The sequence below is a fragment of the Somniosus microcephalus genome, chromosome 3 (genome assembly GCF_052327205.1).
Source record: "Somniosus microcephalus isolate GS21.2 chromosome 3, FLI_Smic_1.0, whole genome shotgun sequence".
In the NCBI taxonomy this organism is placed as follows: domain Eukaryota; kingdom Metazoa; phylum Chordata; class Chondrichthyes; order Squaliformes; family Somniosidae; genus Somniosus; species Somniosus microcephalus.
This window is the reverse complement of record NC_140989.1, coordinates 284,752,074-284,767,159: the sequence shown is the minus strand read 5'-3', so window position 1 is coordinate 284,767,159 and position 15,086 is coordinate 284,752,074. Positions and strand designations below refer to the sequence as shown.

At 43.2% G+C, this 15,086-nt stretch overlaps 1 protein-coding gene across 1 annotated transcript; it reads left to right on the top strand.

Moving 5' to 3' along the window:
• Positions 1-185: 185 nt before the first annotated feature.
• itgb3bp (integrin subunit beta 3 binding protein) lies at positions 186-14,754 on the top strand. Its single transcript, XM_085982689.1, has 7 exons — positions 186-559; positions 5,091-5,121; positions 5,217-5,340; positions 6,137-6,206; positions 7,042-7,120; positions 13,091-13,184; positions 14,419-14,754. The coding sequence occupies exons 1-7, from the start codon at positions 543-545 to the stop codon at positions 14,469-14,471; spliced, it is 468 nt and encodes a 155-aa protein (XP_085838815.1). The 5' UTR covers positions 186-542; the 3' UTR covers positions 14,472-14,754.
• Positions 14,755-15,086: the final 332 nt, after the last annotated feature.

Genomic DNA, 15,086 nt, shown 5'->3' with positions numbered 1-15,086 from the left:
AAAGTTTTGTTACTTTATTTGGTTTATCCGCCACTCTGATAAACTGTTTATTGACTGACAAGGGTGTTTGTTTCAGATTTCCAGCACCTGCTTTTTGTCTGTAATCATTTATCATCAGATTTTCTCAGTCTCGAATATAAACATATTGTTTCGTTCCAGTGTTTTTTTATTTGATTTGTGAATGCAAATTTATATCAGCTTGATATGCACTGATAAACACGAATGCAAAGGGACCAGCTCAGCTGTGTGTGGAAATGCCAGCAAGTCCCAGCAGCGAATGTTTGATGGGCTGGGACTGGAACAACAACAGGTGAACGCAACTTCCACCAAATCAACACTGGAAAACGTCATAATGTTTCAATGAAAATAAACTTTATAACATAAATACTGAACTGAGACTTGATCACCCGAATCGTCGGCCCCCGGCCAGCCTTCAATCACTTTGCTGCCTGATTCGCGCCCTTTGATCGGCGACACTTCCCCCCGGCCCCAGAAAAGTGCAACACGAGGCGGCAAATTTCAGATTGTGGCAGAGGCCGAGGATGGACTCGAGACTCCCGTGAGTGAGCCGCCGCGCCCGGAGATAGTGCCGGTGCAGTAGAAACATTATTTTGAGGTTGGGGCTGTGGCACACTGTTTGAGCAGTACAGTGTGAGCTTTACCTGCAACCAGTCATGCTAGCCAACCATCTGTTTGATGCTGATACTTAGTGCTGGGAAACCGAACACTTTCCCATTTTAGACTCAAACAGCCTTCATCTTGATGGGCAAAAACAATTCACCATACAGAAAAAGAAAACCTAACCTTGCCCAGTGTTGGGAATGCATCAGAGTTGCTCAGGTTCATTTTGTGCAGTTATCCCCTGGCCAATAAACTGAAAGCCAGAAATAAGTTTCAATTTGCTTTGTTATTGCAACAATGTCGCTGATGTGGAGTGAAACAGGATCATTAAATGACAAGGCCAGATTACATGACAGTAGATCGATGTACGGTCAATTAATTGATTTTAAATATAAGAAAAGTCTCTCAACGAATCAATTATAATTGATTGCTCAGCAGAGCCCTATTAGGTCACCTAACCAATAATTTAACTCAATTATTCATGTGTCAAACTAACCTCATCCTTTTGCACATGAAAGTGAAGTATCCCTACAGTACAGTTTAAAGCTCTGCTAATCATAGACTGTAGTTGAGGAGCACAGTTCCAACTTTTGAGCTATGGAGTGGGGTAAATCAACCAGGGTGTTTACTCCATTATTATTAGAAAGTTTGCATTTGTGGACATCAGAAGAGAACAGGATCAGACTTCTTCATCTATGATACTTCTGGCAATCAGGTGGTCCACTGACACTTATTGTTTGGATTCACACATGAACAACTGGTTATTTGGGTAAAGTATCTAGGGCAGTGTCACATTTCAGCATTTTTTCACAACGAATTTGTAGGAAAAAGTTACATGTGTCTAAAGCAACGTGTATTCATACACACTTTTTGAAAAAGAAACCAAGATGAAAGGTTGTTAGCCTGTCTTGGCAATCAATAAGTACCTCACACCTATAGTATTTGGAACTCCCTGGCCCTTGATAGTCTGTCAGGCTTCCCTTCTGGCTGTGAACATAAGTTCTAAAAACAGAATCAAGTCCAGCAAAGGCTGCAGAGTGAGTCAGGTTCTGAAACAAAAAGCTCCAAAGATGAGCTTTGGCCAGGAAAATGCAGGAGCTATTTTATGTGAGTCACGAACAGACATCCACTGATGTGGGAAGCACAGTGTATTCTTTATTTTGTATTATCACACAAAGGCAAGTTATACTGAGTGAATTGAGTCCAATCATGACTGTTGATTTGTATGTTCACTTGCTGTGAAATAGAATGGTTACAGCATGGAAGAAGGCCTTTCGGCCTGTCGAGCCCGTGCTGGCTCTCTGCAAGACCACTTCAGCTAGTCCCACTCCCCCGCCCTTTCCCCGTAGCACTGCAAATTTTTTTCCTTCAGCTACTTATCCAACTCCCTTTTGAAAGCCGTGATTGAGTCTTCCTCCACCACCCTTTCCAAAATCGCATTCCAGATCCTAATCACTCGCTGAGTAAAAAAGTTTTTCCTCATATCGCCTTTGTTTCTTCTGCCAATCATCTTAAATCTGCGTTCTCTGGTTCCCGACCTTTCTGCCAATGGGAACAGTTTCTCTCTATCTACTCTGTCCAGACCCCTCATGATTTTGAACACCTCTATCAAATCTCCTCTGCTCCAAGGAGAACAACCCCAGCTTCTCCGATCTATCCACGTAACTGAAGTCCCTCATCCCTGGAATCATTCTCATAAATCTTTTCTGCACCCTCTCTAAGGCCTTCACATCCTTCCTAAAGTGCGGTGTCCAAAACTGGACACAATACTCCAGTTGAGGCCGAACCAGTCTTTTATACAGGTTCATCATAATTTGCACGCTTTTGTACTCTATACCTCTATTCATGAAGCCCAGGATCCCATATGCTTTTTTAACTGCTTTCTCAACCTGCCCTGCCACCTTCAACATATACCCCTAGGTCTCTCTGTCCATGCACCCTCTTTAGGATTCTACCCTTTAGTTTATATTTCCTCTCTTCATTCTTTCTACCATAATGTATCACTTTACACTTTTCTGTGTTAAATTTCATCTGCCACGTATCCGCCCATTCCACCAGCCTCTATGTCCTCTTGAAGTCTATCGCTATCTGCCTCGCTGTTCAATATACTTCCAAGTTTTGTGTCCTCTGCAAATTTTTAAATTGAAATAAAGTAGCTTAATGATTTATCTCGCGTTTTTTTGGTCCGCTTTCAAAAAATTGGAGAGGTACTTGGGCACATGTGAAAAATGTGAATATCCAATTATAATCACATGGGCTTTTTTTTATTCGTTCCTGGGATGTGGACATCGCTGGCAATGCCAGCATTTATTGCCCTTGAGAAGGTGGTGGTGAGCCACCTTCTTGAACCGCTAAAGTCTGTGTGGTGAAGGTACTCCCACAGTGCTGTTAGGGAGGGAGTTCCAGGATTGTGACCCAGTGATGATGAAGGAATGGTGATGTAATTCCAGGTCAGGATGGTGTGTAACTTGGAGGGGAACTTGGAGGTGGTGGTGTTCCCATGTGCCTGCTGCCCTTGTCCTTCTAGGTGGTAGAGGTCGCGGGTTTGGGGGGTGCTGTTGAAGAAGCCTTGGCGAGTTGCTGCAGTGCATCTTGTAGATGGTACACACTGCAGCCACGGTGCGCCGGTGATGGAGGAAGTGAATGTTTAAAGTGGTAGATGGGGTGCCAATCAAATGGGCTGCTTTGTCCTGGATGGTGTCAAGCTTCTTGAGTGTTGTTGAAGCTGCACTCATCCAGGCAAGTGGAGAGTATTCCATCACACTCCTGACTTGTGCCTTGTAGATGGTGGAAAGGCTTTGGGGAGTCAGAAGGTGAGACACTCGCTGCAGAATATCCAGCCTCTGACCTGCTCTTGTTGACACAGTATTTATGTGGCTGGTCCAGTTAAGTTTCTGGTCAATGGTGACCCCCGGGAGGTTGATGTTGGATTCGGCGAGGGTAATGCCGTTGAATGTCAAAGGGCGGTGGTTAGACTCTCACTTGTTGGAGATAGACATTGCCTGGCACTTAGGGGGCAAGTAACCTTCACACCATACATCAGCCTAAGTCTGACTGTCATCCAGATCTTGCACGCGGGCATGGACTGCTTCATTATCTGAGGAGTTGCGAATGGAACTGAACATGTGCAATCATCACCGAACATCCCACTTCTGACCTTATGGTGGGGGGAAGGCCATTGATGAAGCAGCTGAAGATGGTTGGGCCTAGGACACTGCCCTGAGGAACTCCTGCAGTGAAGTCCTGGGGCTGAGATGATTGGCCACCAACAACCACAACCATCTTCCTTTGTGCTAGGTATGACTCCAATCAGTGGAGAGTTTTCCCCCTAATTCCCATTGACTTCAGTTTTACTAGGGCTCCTTGATGCCACACTCAGTCAAATGCTGCCGTGATGTCAAGAGCAGTCACACTCACCTCAACTCTGGAAATCAGCTCTTTTGTCCATGTTTGGACTGTGGCTATAAGGAGGTCTGGAGCTGAGTGGGCCTGGCAGAACCCAAACTGAGCATCAGTAAACAAGTTATTGGTGTAAGTGCCGCTTGATAGCACTGTCACCGACACCTTCCATCACTTTGCTGATGATTGATAGTAGGCTGATGGGATGGTAATTGGCCGATTGGATTTGTCCTGCTTTTTGTGGACAGGACATACCTGGGCAGTTTTTCTCATTGTCGGTGTTGTGTATTTTGAATGTGTATTAGAATTGTCCCACATGGGATACCGTAGTGGTGATTTGCAATGCACTATGGGAAATGTGCATTGAGTGAAGAAGCACATTGTAAATAAAATGGCTGTTAACTAAACTCTCCACCCCGGAGTCCTTCTTAATTGTTATATAGGTAAGGGTATAAAACCCCTCGAGACACGACAAGTCAGCTAGATGCCAGTGTTGTAGCTGTACTGGAACAGCTTGGCTAGAGGCGCGGCTAGTTCTGGAGCAGAAGTCTTCAGCACTACAGCCGGGATGTTGTCGGGGCCCATAGACTTTGCTGTATCCAATGCACTCAGCCATTTCTTGATATCACGTAGAGTGAATCGAATTGGTTGAAGACTGGCTTCTGTGATGGTGGGGACCTCAGGAGGAGGCCGAGATGGATCATCCACTCGGCACTTCTGGCTAAAGATGGTTGCAAATGCTTCAGCCTTGTCTTTTGCACTCACCTGCTGGGCTCCACCATCATTGTTATACTCCTTGGTTATGCTATTGTATAGGTAGATATTGGGCAGTGAGTCTACTTCAGCATGTATGAAGCGTGGGATCCACTTAAAGGAGCAACCAATGCCACTGAACCTGAAAGGTACCTACGGCAGATCTGAATTTGTAGCGCCAGTGGAAGCATTCACCAGAGAGAACATGGGGCGGGGAGTGAAATTGCCATTATGTCTCCTCGTTAGTATCTGCTGCTTAGAAGTTGCACTTTCTGGTGTCTTCCTAAAAAAAAATCCTATTTCTTTTAATGTTTCAGAGTTAAACGGTCCCTTCAGTTAGAAAAAAGGGTAAGTGTTACAGATATGAAGATTTGAAGATGCTTTAATTATTTAAACAAAAACTAACATTTGTGACTTAAGATCATTTTCTTCTATTACTGCAGGAAGGTGAAGCAACACCCCGCAAGAAGGACCACAAGGTTTCCATTGAAAGATTTTCCCCAGTCACTGGAACACAGTGTCTTAGCCCTTTTACTCCCAAGGACTCCCAATTTCAGGCAAAATCTGGTATAGTAATAACAATGTCCCTGAAAATTAATTAATTTTGTTTAGTGTGTTATCCAATGTCTATGGCCAATTGAGTGGTGTGTTACCAATTTATTCATAATTACTTTTGTCTTTAACTAGCTAATGAGTGCATTCTGTGTTCCAATTTTGCAGTATCATTGCTCTACAGACCAAGATGACCATTTGAATTTCTTAAGAAAAAATATCTGCAAAACACTTTGTCAGTAATCATTTCAGAAATATTCAATGGGGAGAAATAAAGGGGAAAGTTCTACTATAACCTCAGTCTCTTCAATAAAATGGAAACAAGAAAGTTTACATGAGGGAGTGTGAGGTTTACTAAACATATCAATGCAAATTCTTTCTACCTCTATAGTAAATTTAAAGAACTGATTAAAAGTGATAATGCCATGGTGGTGAAGAGGATACAGAAATAGTTTAATTTTCTTCCCACCCAGTATCCTCCCCCCCTCACCCCAACATATATAGACACACATATTTCAGTTGAGTTCCTGATCCACTGTGGAGACTAGCTGATTTGAGATTAGGTGCTTCCTCATGTGGGTGGAGAGAAAACTAAGGACTAGACCAGACATGCGTGTCTACCAAAGGCTGTTTCAAAGCACTGTTGGCCAAGGCTTGGGAGCAGATCATCTGCCCACCCTCCCTCGTCAGCAAGGAGGTGTGTCGATCAGCCAGGGAGAACATTTGGGAAATTAGAGGTATCATATCATTGCAACCCTCTAATACTTTATAAGATCAAATTAAAATATAACCATTTTCTGTTGTCTTGCAGATGTTGCTGAATTAAACTCAGAGAGGACTAAAGCGTCCACAAGAGGGCATCTGCATTCACACCGGAAAGAGTGAGTCACTGAATCACCAAGTCTTGCACTATGTGGAAGAGGGGCTACCCTGAGCAGTCCAGTATTTTGAAGAAAACTGATGTGCCACATAACTATATAAATATATTTTTTTAATTATATACAGGAAACTCTCGTTTAAATGGCACCTAAATATCCAAAAATCTCTATTAACCGGCAAAATTCAGGAGTAGGTTCAGGTAAGTTTTACTGTATATTAGTGGCCGTGTAACCAGGGTGCCTGCACCTGTGGCCGTGTAACAGGGACTCCTGGATCTGTGGCCGTGTAACCGGGGTTCCTGCACCTGTGGCCGTGTAACAGGGACTCCTGGATCTGTGGCCGTGTAACCGGTGTGCTGTGTAATGGGGCTCTCGTACCTTGGTAGGTATACCTCTCCGTTATCCGGAATTTTTAATCAACCGGCACCATCCCGGTCCCATAGGTGCCGGATACCAAAGAGTTTCCTGTATACAGTTTGTATTGTAGAACCCCCGTGGCAATGCTCAGTGAGTCAGAGAATACACTGAGTGTGATAGAAAGTAAGTGTGATAGAAAGTAAGTGTGATGCTTACACTATTTACAAGACTTTTAACATGATATATATATAAAATCATAGATAACACAACATAGAAGGAGGCCACTTGGCATGTCAGACTCCAACTAGAGCTGTCTACTCTAAATCCCACTTCACTATCCTTCCCTGTATCTTTTTATATTCTTCCCTTTCAAATACTGAACTGATTCCCTTTTCAAATATGTAGAATTATAAATATGTATAAATTGCAAAGTAGTGAAGTTTTACACGTGATCTAACAGGAGTCGTTTGTTTTGATCCAGATTAAATATGCTGAGGTCAAAAGTGGAAAAGTCTGTCTTGGTTATCAAAGCAACCAGAGAGAAGCTGAGTGCTCTGCAGGTCAGTGTGGATGACCTGACAAAGATTATGGTAGCATAAGTGGCCCTTTTTTCACTCCACTTTTCTTTTCTGCTCATGACAGTGATTGATCTTGGAGTGGCAAGGTCTAGTACCTCATCCAAGTGGTCAATCTTCATTTCTGAATTTAGACACCAATCATCCTACCCCTGCCGCCCAATACCCACACCTTAAAAACACTGCTTTGCTTCTAGACATGCGGTCACAACCGAATTACATTTTACACCAAACACAGCTCTCTAGACTAAGATGCTTCCAGTGTGCTTCCTATTTGCTAAACATGTCATGCTTTTTCTTTAACCAGATAAGATAAAAGATGTTGCAATCTATTTGTTTACTACACTGCAGCTGTTAATCAGTGACTCCTGCAAGACCCAACTTGACTGCCAGTATTTTTGGTAAGACGCTCACTGGTAGAGTGCCCCGTCCATCTGTCGGAGATTAAGTTTACATATCTTATCCAGTGTCCGAATTATGAACAATTCAACTTAGTTAGTAAAGTAGGCCCAGTAGAGGAGCCCTGTTTCCCAACCGGAAGTTAAGATTGTGCCAGAACTACTCTTGACCGCCCACTATGTGTGTGACAATGGCCTGGGCACGATTCTCCATTCAGTTTTGACCCACATCCCCATATCTCCTGTGGGCTCATTTATAAGCACAGCTGAAATTAGGAGTAAGTGTGGAGTTACTGAATTGTGTCCTTTGCTGTCTTTGGCACTGCCTACTGCTGCTATGAGTGTGCTGCTCTAGTCCCTATGTCTGAATTCTGCCTCTTGGTAGCTGATCATTGATGGTTTTAAGGGGGAACCACCTTTCTGGCTGGAAATTAATATAAATATTACTATTTATTTTCCCATACTTGCTTGAAATTGCTGGCTCATGCTGTGGTATGGCACCAGAGGTGGCAAGCACCCTCCAACTTCTCGCGGAATTAGCCATTCTTTATGTGTAAGACTGAACAATGATTGTTGACATCACGGCCAAGCCTGATCCTGACCCCAACAATGCATGTCTACATCAAGACTTACAAGAGTCAGCAGAGTAAATTCTGAACATTGCATTTTTTGTGGTCTGATTATTGAGGTCAGAGAAATATAGAAAGAAGAAATTAAAGAAAGACTTGCATTTACATAGCGCCTTTCATGACCACCGGACGTCTCAAAGCGCTTTATAGTCAATTAAGTACTTTTTGAAGTGGAGTCACTGTTGTAATAGAAACATAGAAGATAGGAGTAAGCCATTCGGCCCCTCAAGCCTGTTCTGCCATTTAATGAGATCATGGCTGATCATCCAAATTCAGTACCCTGTCCCTGCTTTCTCCCCATATCCCTTGATCCCTTTAGCCTTAAGAAATATATCTAACTCCTTCTTGAATATATTTAATAAGTTGGCCTCAACTGCCTTCTGTGGTAGAGAAATTCCACAGGTTCACCACTCTCTGGGTGAAGAAATTCCTCCTCATCTCAGTCCTAAATGGCTTACCCCTTATCCTTAGACTGTGACCCCTGGTTCTGGACTCCCCTGCCATCGGGAACATCCTTCCTGCATCTAGTCTGTCTAGTCCTGTTAGAATTTTATAAGTTTCAATGAGATCCCCTCTCATTCTTCTAAACTCTAGCAAATATAAGCCTAATCGACCCAATCTCACTTCATACGTCATTCCTGCCATCCCAGGTATCAGTCTGGTGAATCTTCGCTGCACTCCCTCCATGGCAAGAACATCCTTCCTCAGATAAGGCGACCAAAACTGCACACAATACTCAAGGTGTGGTCTCACCAAGGCCCTGTACAACTGCAGCAAGACATCCTTGCTCCTGTACTCGAATCCTCTCGCTATGAAGGCCAACATACCATTTGCCGCCTTAACCACCTGCTGCACCTGCATGCTTACCTTCAGCGACTAGTGCACAAGGACACCCAGGTCTCGTTGCACTTCCCCTTTTCCCAATCTATTGCCATTCAAATAATAATCTGTCTTCCTGTTTTTGCCAGCAAAGTGGATAACCTCGCATTTATCCACATTATACTGCATCTGTCATGCATCTGCCCAATCACCCAACCTGTCCAAATTATACTGGAGTTTCTCTGCATCCTCCTCACAGCACACATGTCCACCCAGCTTTGTGTCGTCTGCAAACTTGGAGATATTACATCTAGTTCCCTCATCTAGATCTTTAATATATATTGTGAATAGCTGGGGTCCGAGCACCGATCCCTGCGGTACCCCACTAGTCACTGCCTGCCACTCGGAAAAAGACCCGTTTATTCCAACTCTTTGCTTCCTGTCTGTCAATCAGTTCTCTATCCAAGTCAGTACCTTACCCCCAATCCCATGTGCTTTAACTTTGCACGCCAATCTCTTATGTGGGACCTTATCGAAAGCCTTCTGAAAATCCAAATACACCACATCCACTGGTTCTCCCTTATCTATTCTACAAGTTACACCCTCAAAAAATTCCAGTAGATTAGTCAAGCATGATTTACCTTTTGTAAATCCATGTTGACTTTGTCTGATCCTGTCACTGTTTTCCAAGTGCTCTGCTATTATATCTTTTATAATGGACTCTAGCATTTTCCCCACTACCGATGTCAGGCTTGCTGGTCTATAATTCCCCATTTTCTCTCTACCACCTTTTTTAAATAGTGGGGTTACATTAGCTATCCTCCAATCCATGGGAACTATTCCAGAATCTATAGAATTTTGGAAAATGGCCAGCAATGCATCTACTATTTCTAGGGCCACTTCCTTAAGTACCCTAGGATGTAGATTATCAGACCCTGGGGATTTATCGGCCTTCAATCCCGTCAATTTACCTAACACCATTTCCCTACAAATACTGATTTCATTCAATTCCTTCCTCTCATTAGACCCTATGTTCCCTGAAATCTCTGGAAGGTTATTTGTGTCCTCCTTTGTGAAGACAGAACCAAAGGATGTATTTAATTGGTCAGCCATTTCTTTGTTCCCCATTATAAATTCCCCTGATTCTGACTGCAAGGGACCTACGCTTGACTTCACCAATCTTTTTCTCTTCACACATCTATAGAAGCTTTTACAGTCAATTTTTATGTTCCCTGCAAGCTTACTGTCATATTCTATTTCCCCCCTGTTAATTAATCCCTTTGTCCTCCATTGCTGAATCCTAAACTGCTCCCAATCCTCAGTTTTGCTGCATTTTCTGGCCAATTTATATGTCCTCTCCTTGGATCTTATGCCATCCCTAATTTCCCTTATTAGTCACGGTTGAGTCACCTTTTTTGTTTTATTTTTATGCCAAACAGGGATGAACAAAAATCTGTAGTTCATCCATGCAATCTTTAAATGTTTACCATTGCCTATCCACCATCAACCCTTTAAGTAACGTTCCCCAATCCATCCTAGCCATCTCGCGCCTCATGCCATCGTAGTTTCCTTTCTTTAAATTCAGGACCCTAGTCTCTGAGTCAACTACTTCACTCTCCATCTTAATGAAGAATTCTATCATATGATCGCTCCTTCCCAAGGGGCCTCACACAACAACATTGCTAATTAATCCTTTCTCATTACATATTACCCAGTCTTAAGATGGCCTGATCTCTAGTTGGTTCCTCGACATATTGGTCCAGGAAACCATCCCGTATACACTCTAGGAATTCCTCCTCCACAGTATTGTTACTAATTTGGTTAGCCCAATCTATATGCAGATTAAAGTCACCCATGATTACTGCTGTGCCCTTATTGCACGCGTCTCTAATTTCCCTTTTAATGCCATCCCCAACCTCAGCACTACTGTTTGGGGGTCTGTATATAATTCCCACTAACATTTTCTGCCCCTTGGTATTTCTCAGCTCTACCCATACAGATTCCACATCATCAGAGCTAATATCCTTCCTTACTATTGTGTTAATCTCCTCTTTAACCAGCAATGCTACCCCACCTCCTTTTCCTTTTTGCCTGTCCTTCCTGAATATTGAATACCCCTGGATGTTGAATTCCCAGCCTTGGTCACCCTGGAGCCATGTCTCCGTAATTCCAATTACATCATATCTGTTTACATCTATTTGCGCAGTTAATTCATCCACCTTATTACAAATGCTCCTCGCATTAAGACACAAAGCCTTCAAGCTTGTTTTTTTAACACGCTTAGTCCTTTTAGAATTATTATTTACTGTAGCCCTGTTTGATTTACACCCTTGATTTCTCTGCCTTCCACTTTTGCTTTTCTCCTTCCTGTCTTTTGTTTCTATCCTTGCTTCCCTTTTCTCTGTCTCTCCCTGCACAGGTTCCCAAGCCCCTGCCATTTTAGTTTAAACCCTCCCCAACAGCACTAGCAAACACTCTCCCTAGGACATCGGTCCCGGTCCCGCCCAGGTACAAACTCCAGTTTGTACTGGTCCCACCTCCCCCAGAACCGGTTCCAATGTTCCAGGAATTTGAATCCCTCCCCCTTGCACCATTCCTCTAGCCACACATTCATCTGAAATATCCTTCTATTTCTACTCTGACGAGCACGTGGCACTGGTAGCAATCCTGAGATTACTACCTTTGAGGTCCTATTTTTTAATTTACCTCCTAACTCCCTATATTCAGCTTTTAGGATCTCATCCCATTTTTTACCTATATCGTTGGTACTTATATGCACCACGACAACTGGTTGTTCACCCTCCCCCTCCAGAATGCCCTGCAGCTGCCCCGAGACATCCTTGACCCTTGCACCAGGGAGGCAACATACCAACCTGGAGTCTCGTTTGCAGCTGCATAAATGCCTGTCTATTCCCCTTACAATAGAATCCCCTATTACTATAGCTCTCCCAGTCTTTTTCCCCCCGTCATGTGCAGCAGAACCACCCATGGCACCAGGAAGTTGGCTGCTGCTGCCTTCCCCTGATAAGCCATCCCCCTCAACAATATCCAAAGTTTGAGAGGGGGATGGCCACAGGGGACTCCTGCACTACCTGCCTGCACCTACTACTCTGCCTGGTGGTCACCCATTCCCTTCCTGCCTGTGCAGCCTTTACCTGCAGTGTGACGAACTCCCTAAACGTGCTATCCGCGATGTCCTCAGCATCGCGAATGCTCCAGTATGTGTCCATTCGCAGCTCCAGTGCCGCAATATGGTCTGTCAGTAGCTGTAGCTGGATACACTTCCCGCACACATGGTCGTCAGGGACACAGGAAGTGTCCCTGATTTCCCACATAGCACAGGAGGAGCATGCCACAGGGCCGAGCTGTCCTGCCATGACTTACACTTTTTAATTAATTTAAATTAATTAAATACCACTAATTACACTACAATTAAATGATATACTCAAGGGCCCTTGGTTACTAGCACTCCCCGATACACAACAGAGACCTTAGAAACTATAACCGCAAAAATTAAGACCTTCTAAATTTTATAAACTATTAATCTTAACTGTCAAACTATATAGTAAAAATACTCACCTGGCCGTACTCACCCAATCAGCTGCTGCTTCTTGCCCGCGTCACTTTTTGAATCGTGACGTGGCTCCGGAACGCCGCCGCCGGTCTGAGATTGGTAAGTCTCTGTAAAAAAGCCTGCAAAAGTGAGTTTAAGTACTCACTGTACCGCCGCTCTCTGCTCCTCCCGACACCAGCCTCTGGGGACTTGAGCACATTAAAAAAAAGCTAGGATGACACTCCAGTGCAGTGCTGAGAGAGTGCTGCATTGTGTGTCCCCTGGAGTGGGATTTGAACCCACAACCTTCTGACTCAGAGTCAAGTGTGCTACCGACTGAGCCACAGCTATGTAGACTGTGTCCAGTCTTCTGGAGATAAAGTGACAAATCTCTTTATGTCAACAGGTGTAGATTTATAAACCGAACAAGAACAATAATAGACATTGTTAGAACAGTTTGTTGATCCAAAGTTATAGAGATGGTAAAAAATAGTCCCAGAGTTATTTATAGGTTCTGTTGGTCATGCAACAGGCTTATCACTTGCTATTATTTCAGGCTTTGGAGGGCAGTAAAGAGTTTGAGTATTTCATTGGTGCCTGGAACAAGTCAGGGGACCTGGCTGCTGAGCTCCGAAGAAACAGAGAACTCAGTAAGTACCAGAGTTTCATTTTGCAAATTTTCCAACATTCACAATCCTATGCTAACTGTCGGGAGAACTGCAAGTTCTTCTGTGATGCACAAATCTATTGACAAACACATAATTCCAGAGAGTGGGACTGAACTGGGAACAGACAAAAGAAAAATAATTGATTAGTCTTTGAGTGCACCCCATCGCAATTATACTGCATACTGTGACACATACAGATAGGTATTTTTAGGATCTCAAAGATATATTTTTTCGATTGTTTTCTAAAATTAGTTATTAATGATGCACTTGTTAGGGTATTGTGATACTAGTGGATTTGAGCACAAATGCACAGCCCTTTAGGGTGGCGGATCACGGGTTTGACCCCTCCTGCACCTAACTTTGCTGTTTTTTTTATTTCAGCAACATTGGTGATAAGGCTACTGAGCAAAGTGTAGTGGTCTTATAGTCGTCTTCTTCTTTCATATGGTAGTAGCAAAGCAAATCAGATGTCAATATCTAAGTCAGATATCCAGGCCAAAGCTTCCTGTGTAATAGCATGGATATCTTGTCAGTTGCCTGTGAATTTCCTCTGAGAGCAGTGTTCAATGTTGTGCTCCAGGGTCTGATTAGGAGCTCCACAGTCGCATGATGGGGAATGCTTTAATCTTCCAACTTGTAGTGAGAGTCAGGGAGAAAGAGTGATCCTTATGCCACTCTCATAAAACATCCTAGCGACTGGTTCAGAGTAGCATTCACTAGGCCTTGGAACATGATACTAACATGGTGCATAAATTAGAAGAAAAGTGCAAAAACAAGGTTTCCCCGAAAGGCTCAGTAAGTACCCTGCTCAGTATGTTACAGAGCCCTGTAAACTGGAAGGTCTGTACTGAATGTGTGGATTTTGGTAGTGAGGAATGGTGATAATAATGTTCCAATGTTTCATAACTTCTGGGTTAGGAGAAAAAAATCAGCCAGAGTTCTCACTTCTGATCTTTATCTGGTGTACACTTCTAGAAAGATTGTGCCCTTAAATGTTGGGTAAGGTTGATATTGGGGTCAGTAAGGATGGGTGCCCATGGCATGGATCCCTCCACTTCCCCCATGGTTGAATTACCTGGAGACACATTGGCCACTTGGGTGATGTAGCTGGTGCCTGTGGAATCGTACCCCCGTATGATTCAGGAGATTAGAGGAGAAAATATTGTTATTTAATTCCAGTGCAGATTATAATTGTATATCACTATTTTTGTTGCAGTGGTACAAGGTGAAAGAAGAAGCAACCAGACTGCTAAGATTCAGGAGAACTGAATATGTAACTCCTCTAATTCTCTTGGTTTTTCCACTGTGTCATTCAAGGCTGCACAGCTGCTGTTTGTGATGCTGTTTTGATGGTCTGCTTTTTCTTAAAATCGTAATTTGTTAAAATGTAATACAGTAATATAAATTTCAATTGTACTGTCTGTGATGAGTTATTCCTGAAAGAAAATCTTTCATGTGTTTTTATTTCATTTAAAGCAGAAATGTTAACTTAATAGCAAACCATTGATTAAGTATTAACTTGATATTTGCAATAAAAAAAACTATTTTGGCAGCTGTGAGACTGCATTTACTACATCTTGAGCACTTATCATTCAGATTTAAGTGAACCTTATTTTTACTCTGCTAAAGATGGCCACCCATACTGGGTAGAGTCCCATGGATGCTGGGAACTGTGATAGTTTAGCTAAGGCTCATGTGTAGCCTCTACAATGAAGCTGTTTTATTGTGGGAGGCATCACAACCAAGATCATTCCTGCCCTTGCTAATGCACATGTGCACTTTTCAGCAGGAGTCATTGGATAGTGATCAGGAATGGAATTTCTTTATCTTAATCTCTCTCCGCAAGTCCAGTGTGATGCGCCAATTGTAGTGATCCATTGCTAC

Excerpts from the sequence above, each read along its gene's own strand:
- itgb3bp (XM_085982689.1), top strand. Across the intron at positions 6,207-7,041 it reads CTGCATTCACACCGGAAAGA|ATTAAATATGCTGAGGTCAA; the intron begins GTGAGTCACTGA and ends GTTTTGATCCAG. Across the intron at positions 7,121-13,090 it reads AGAAGCTGAGTGCTCTGCAG|GCTTTGGAGGGCAGTAAAGA; the intron begins GTCAGTGTGGAT and ends CTATTATTTCAG.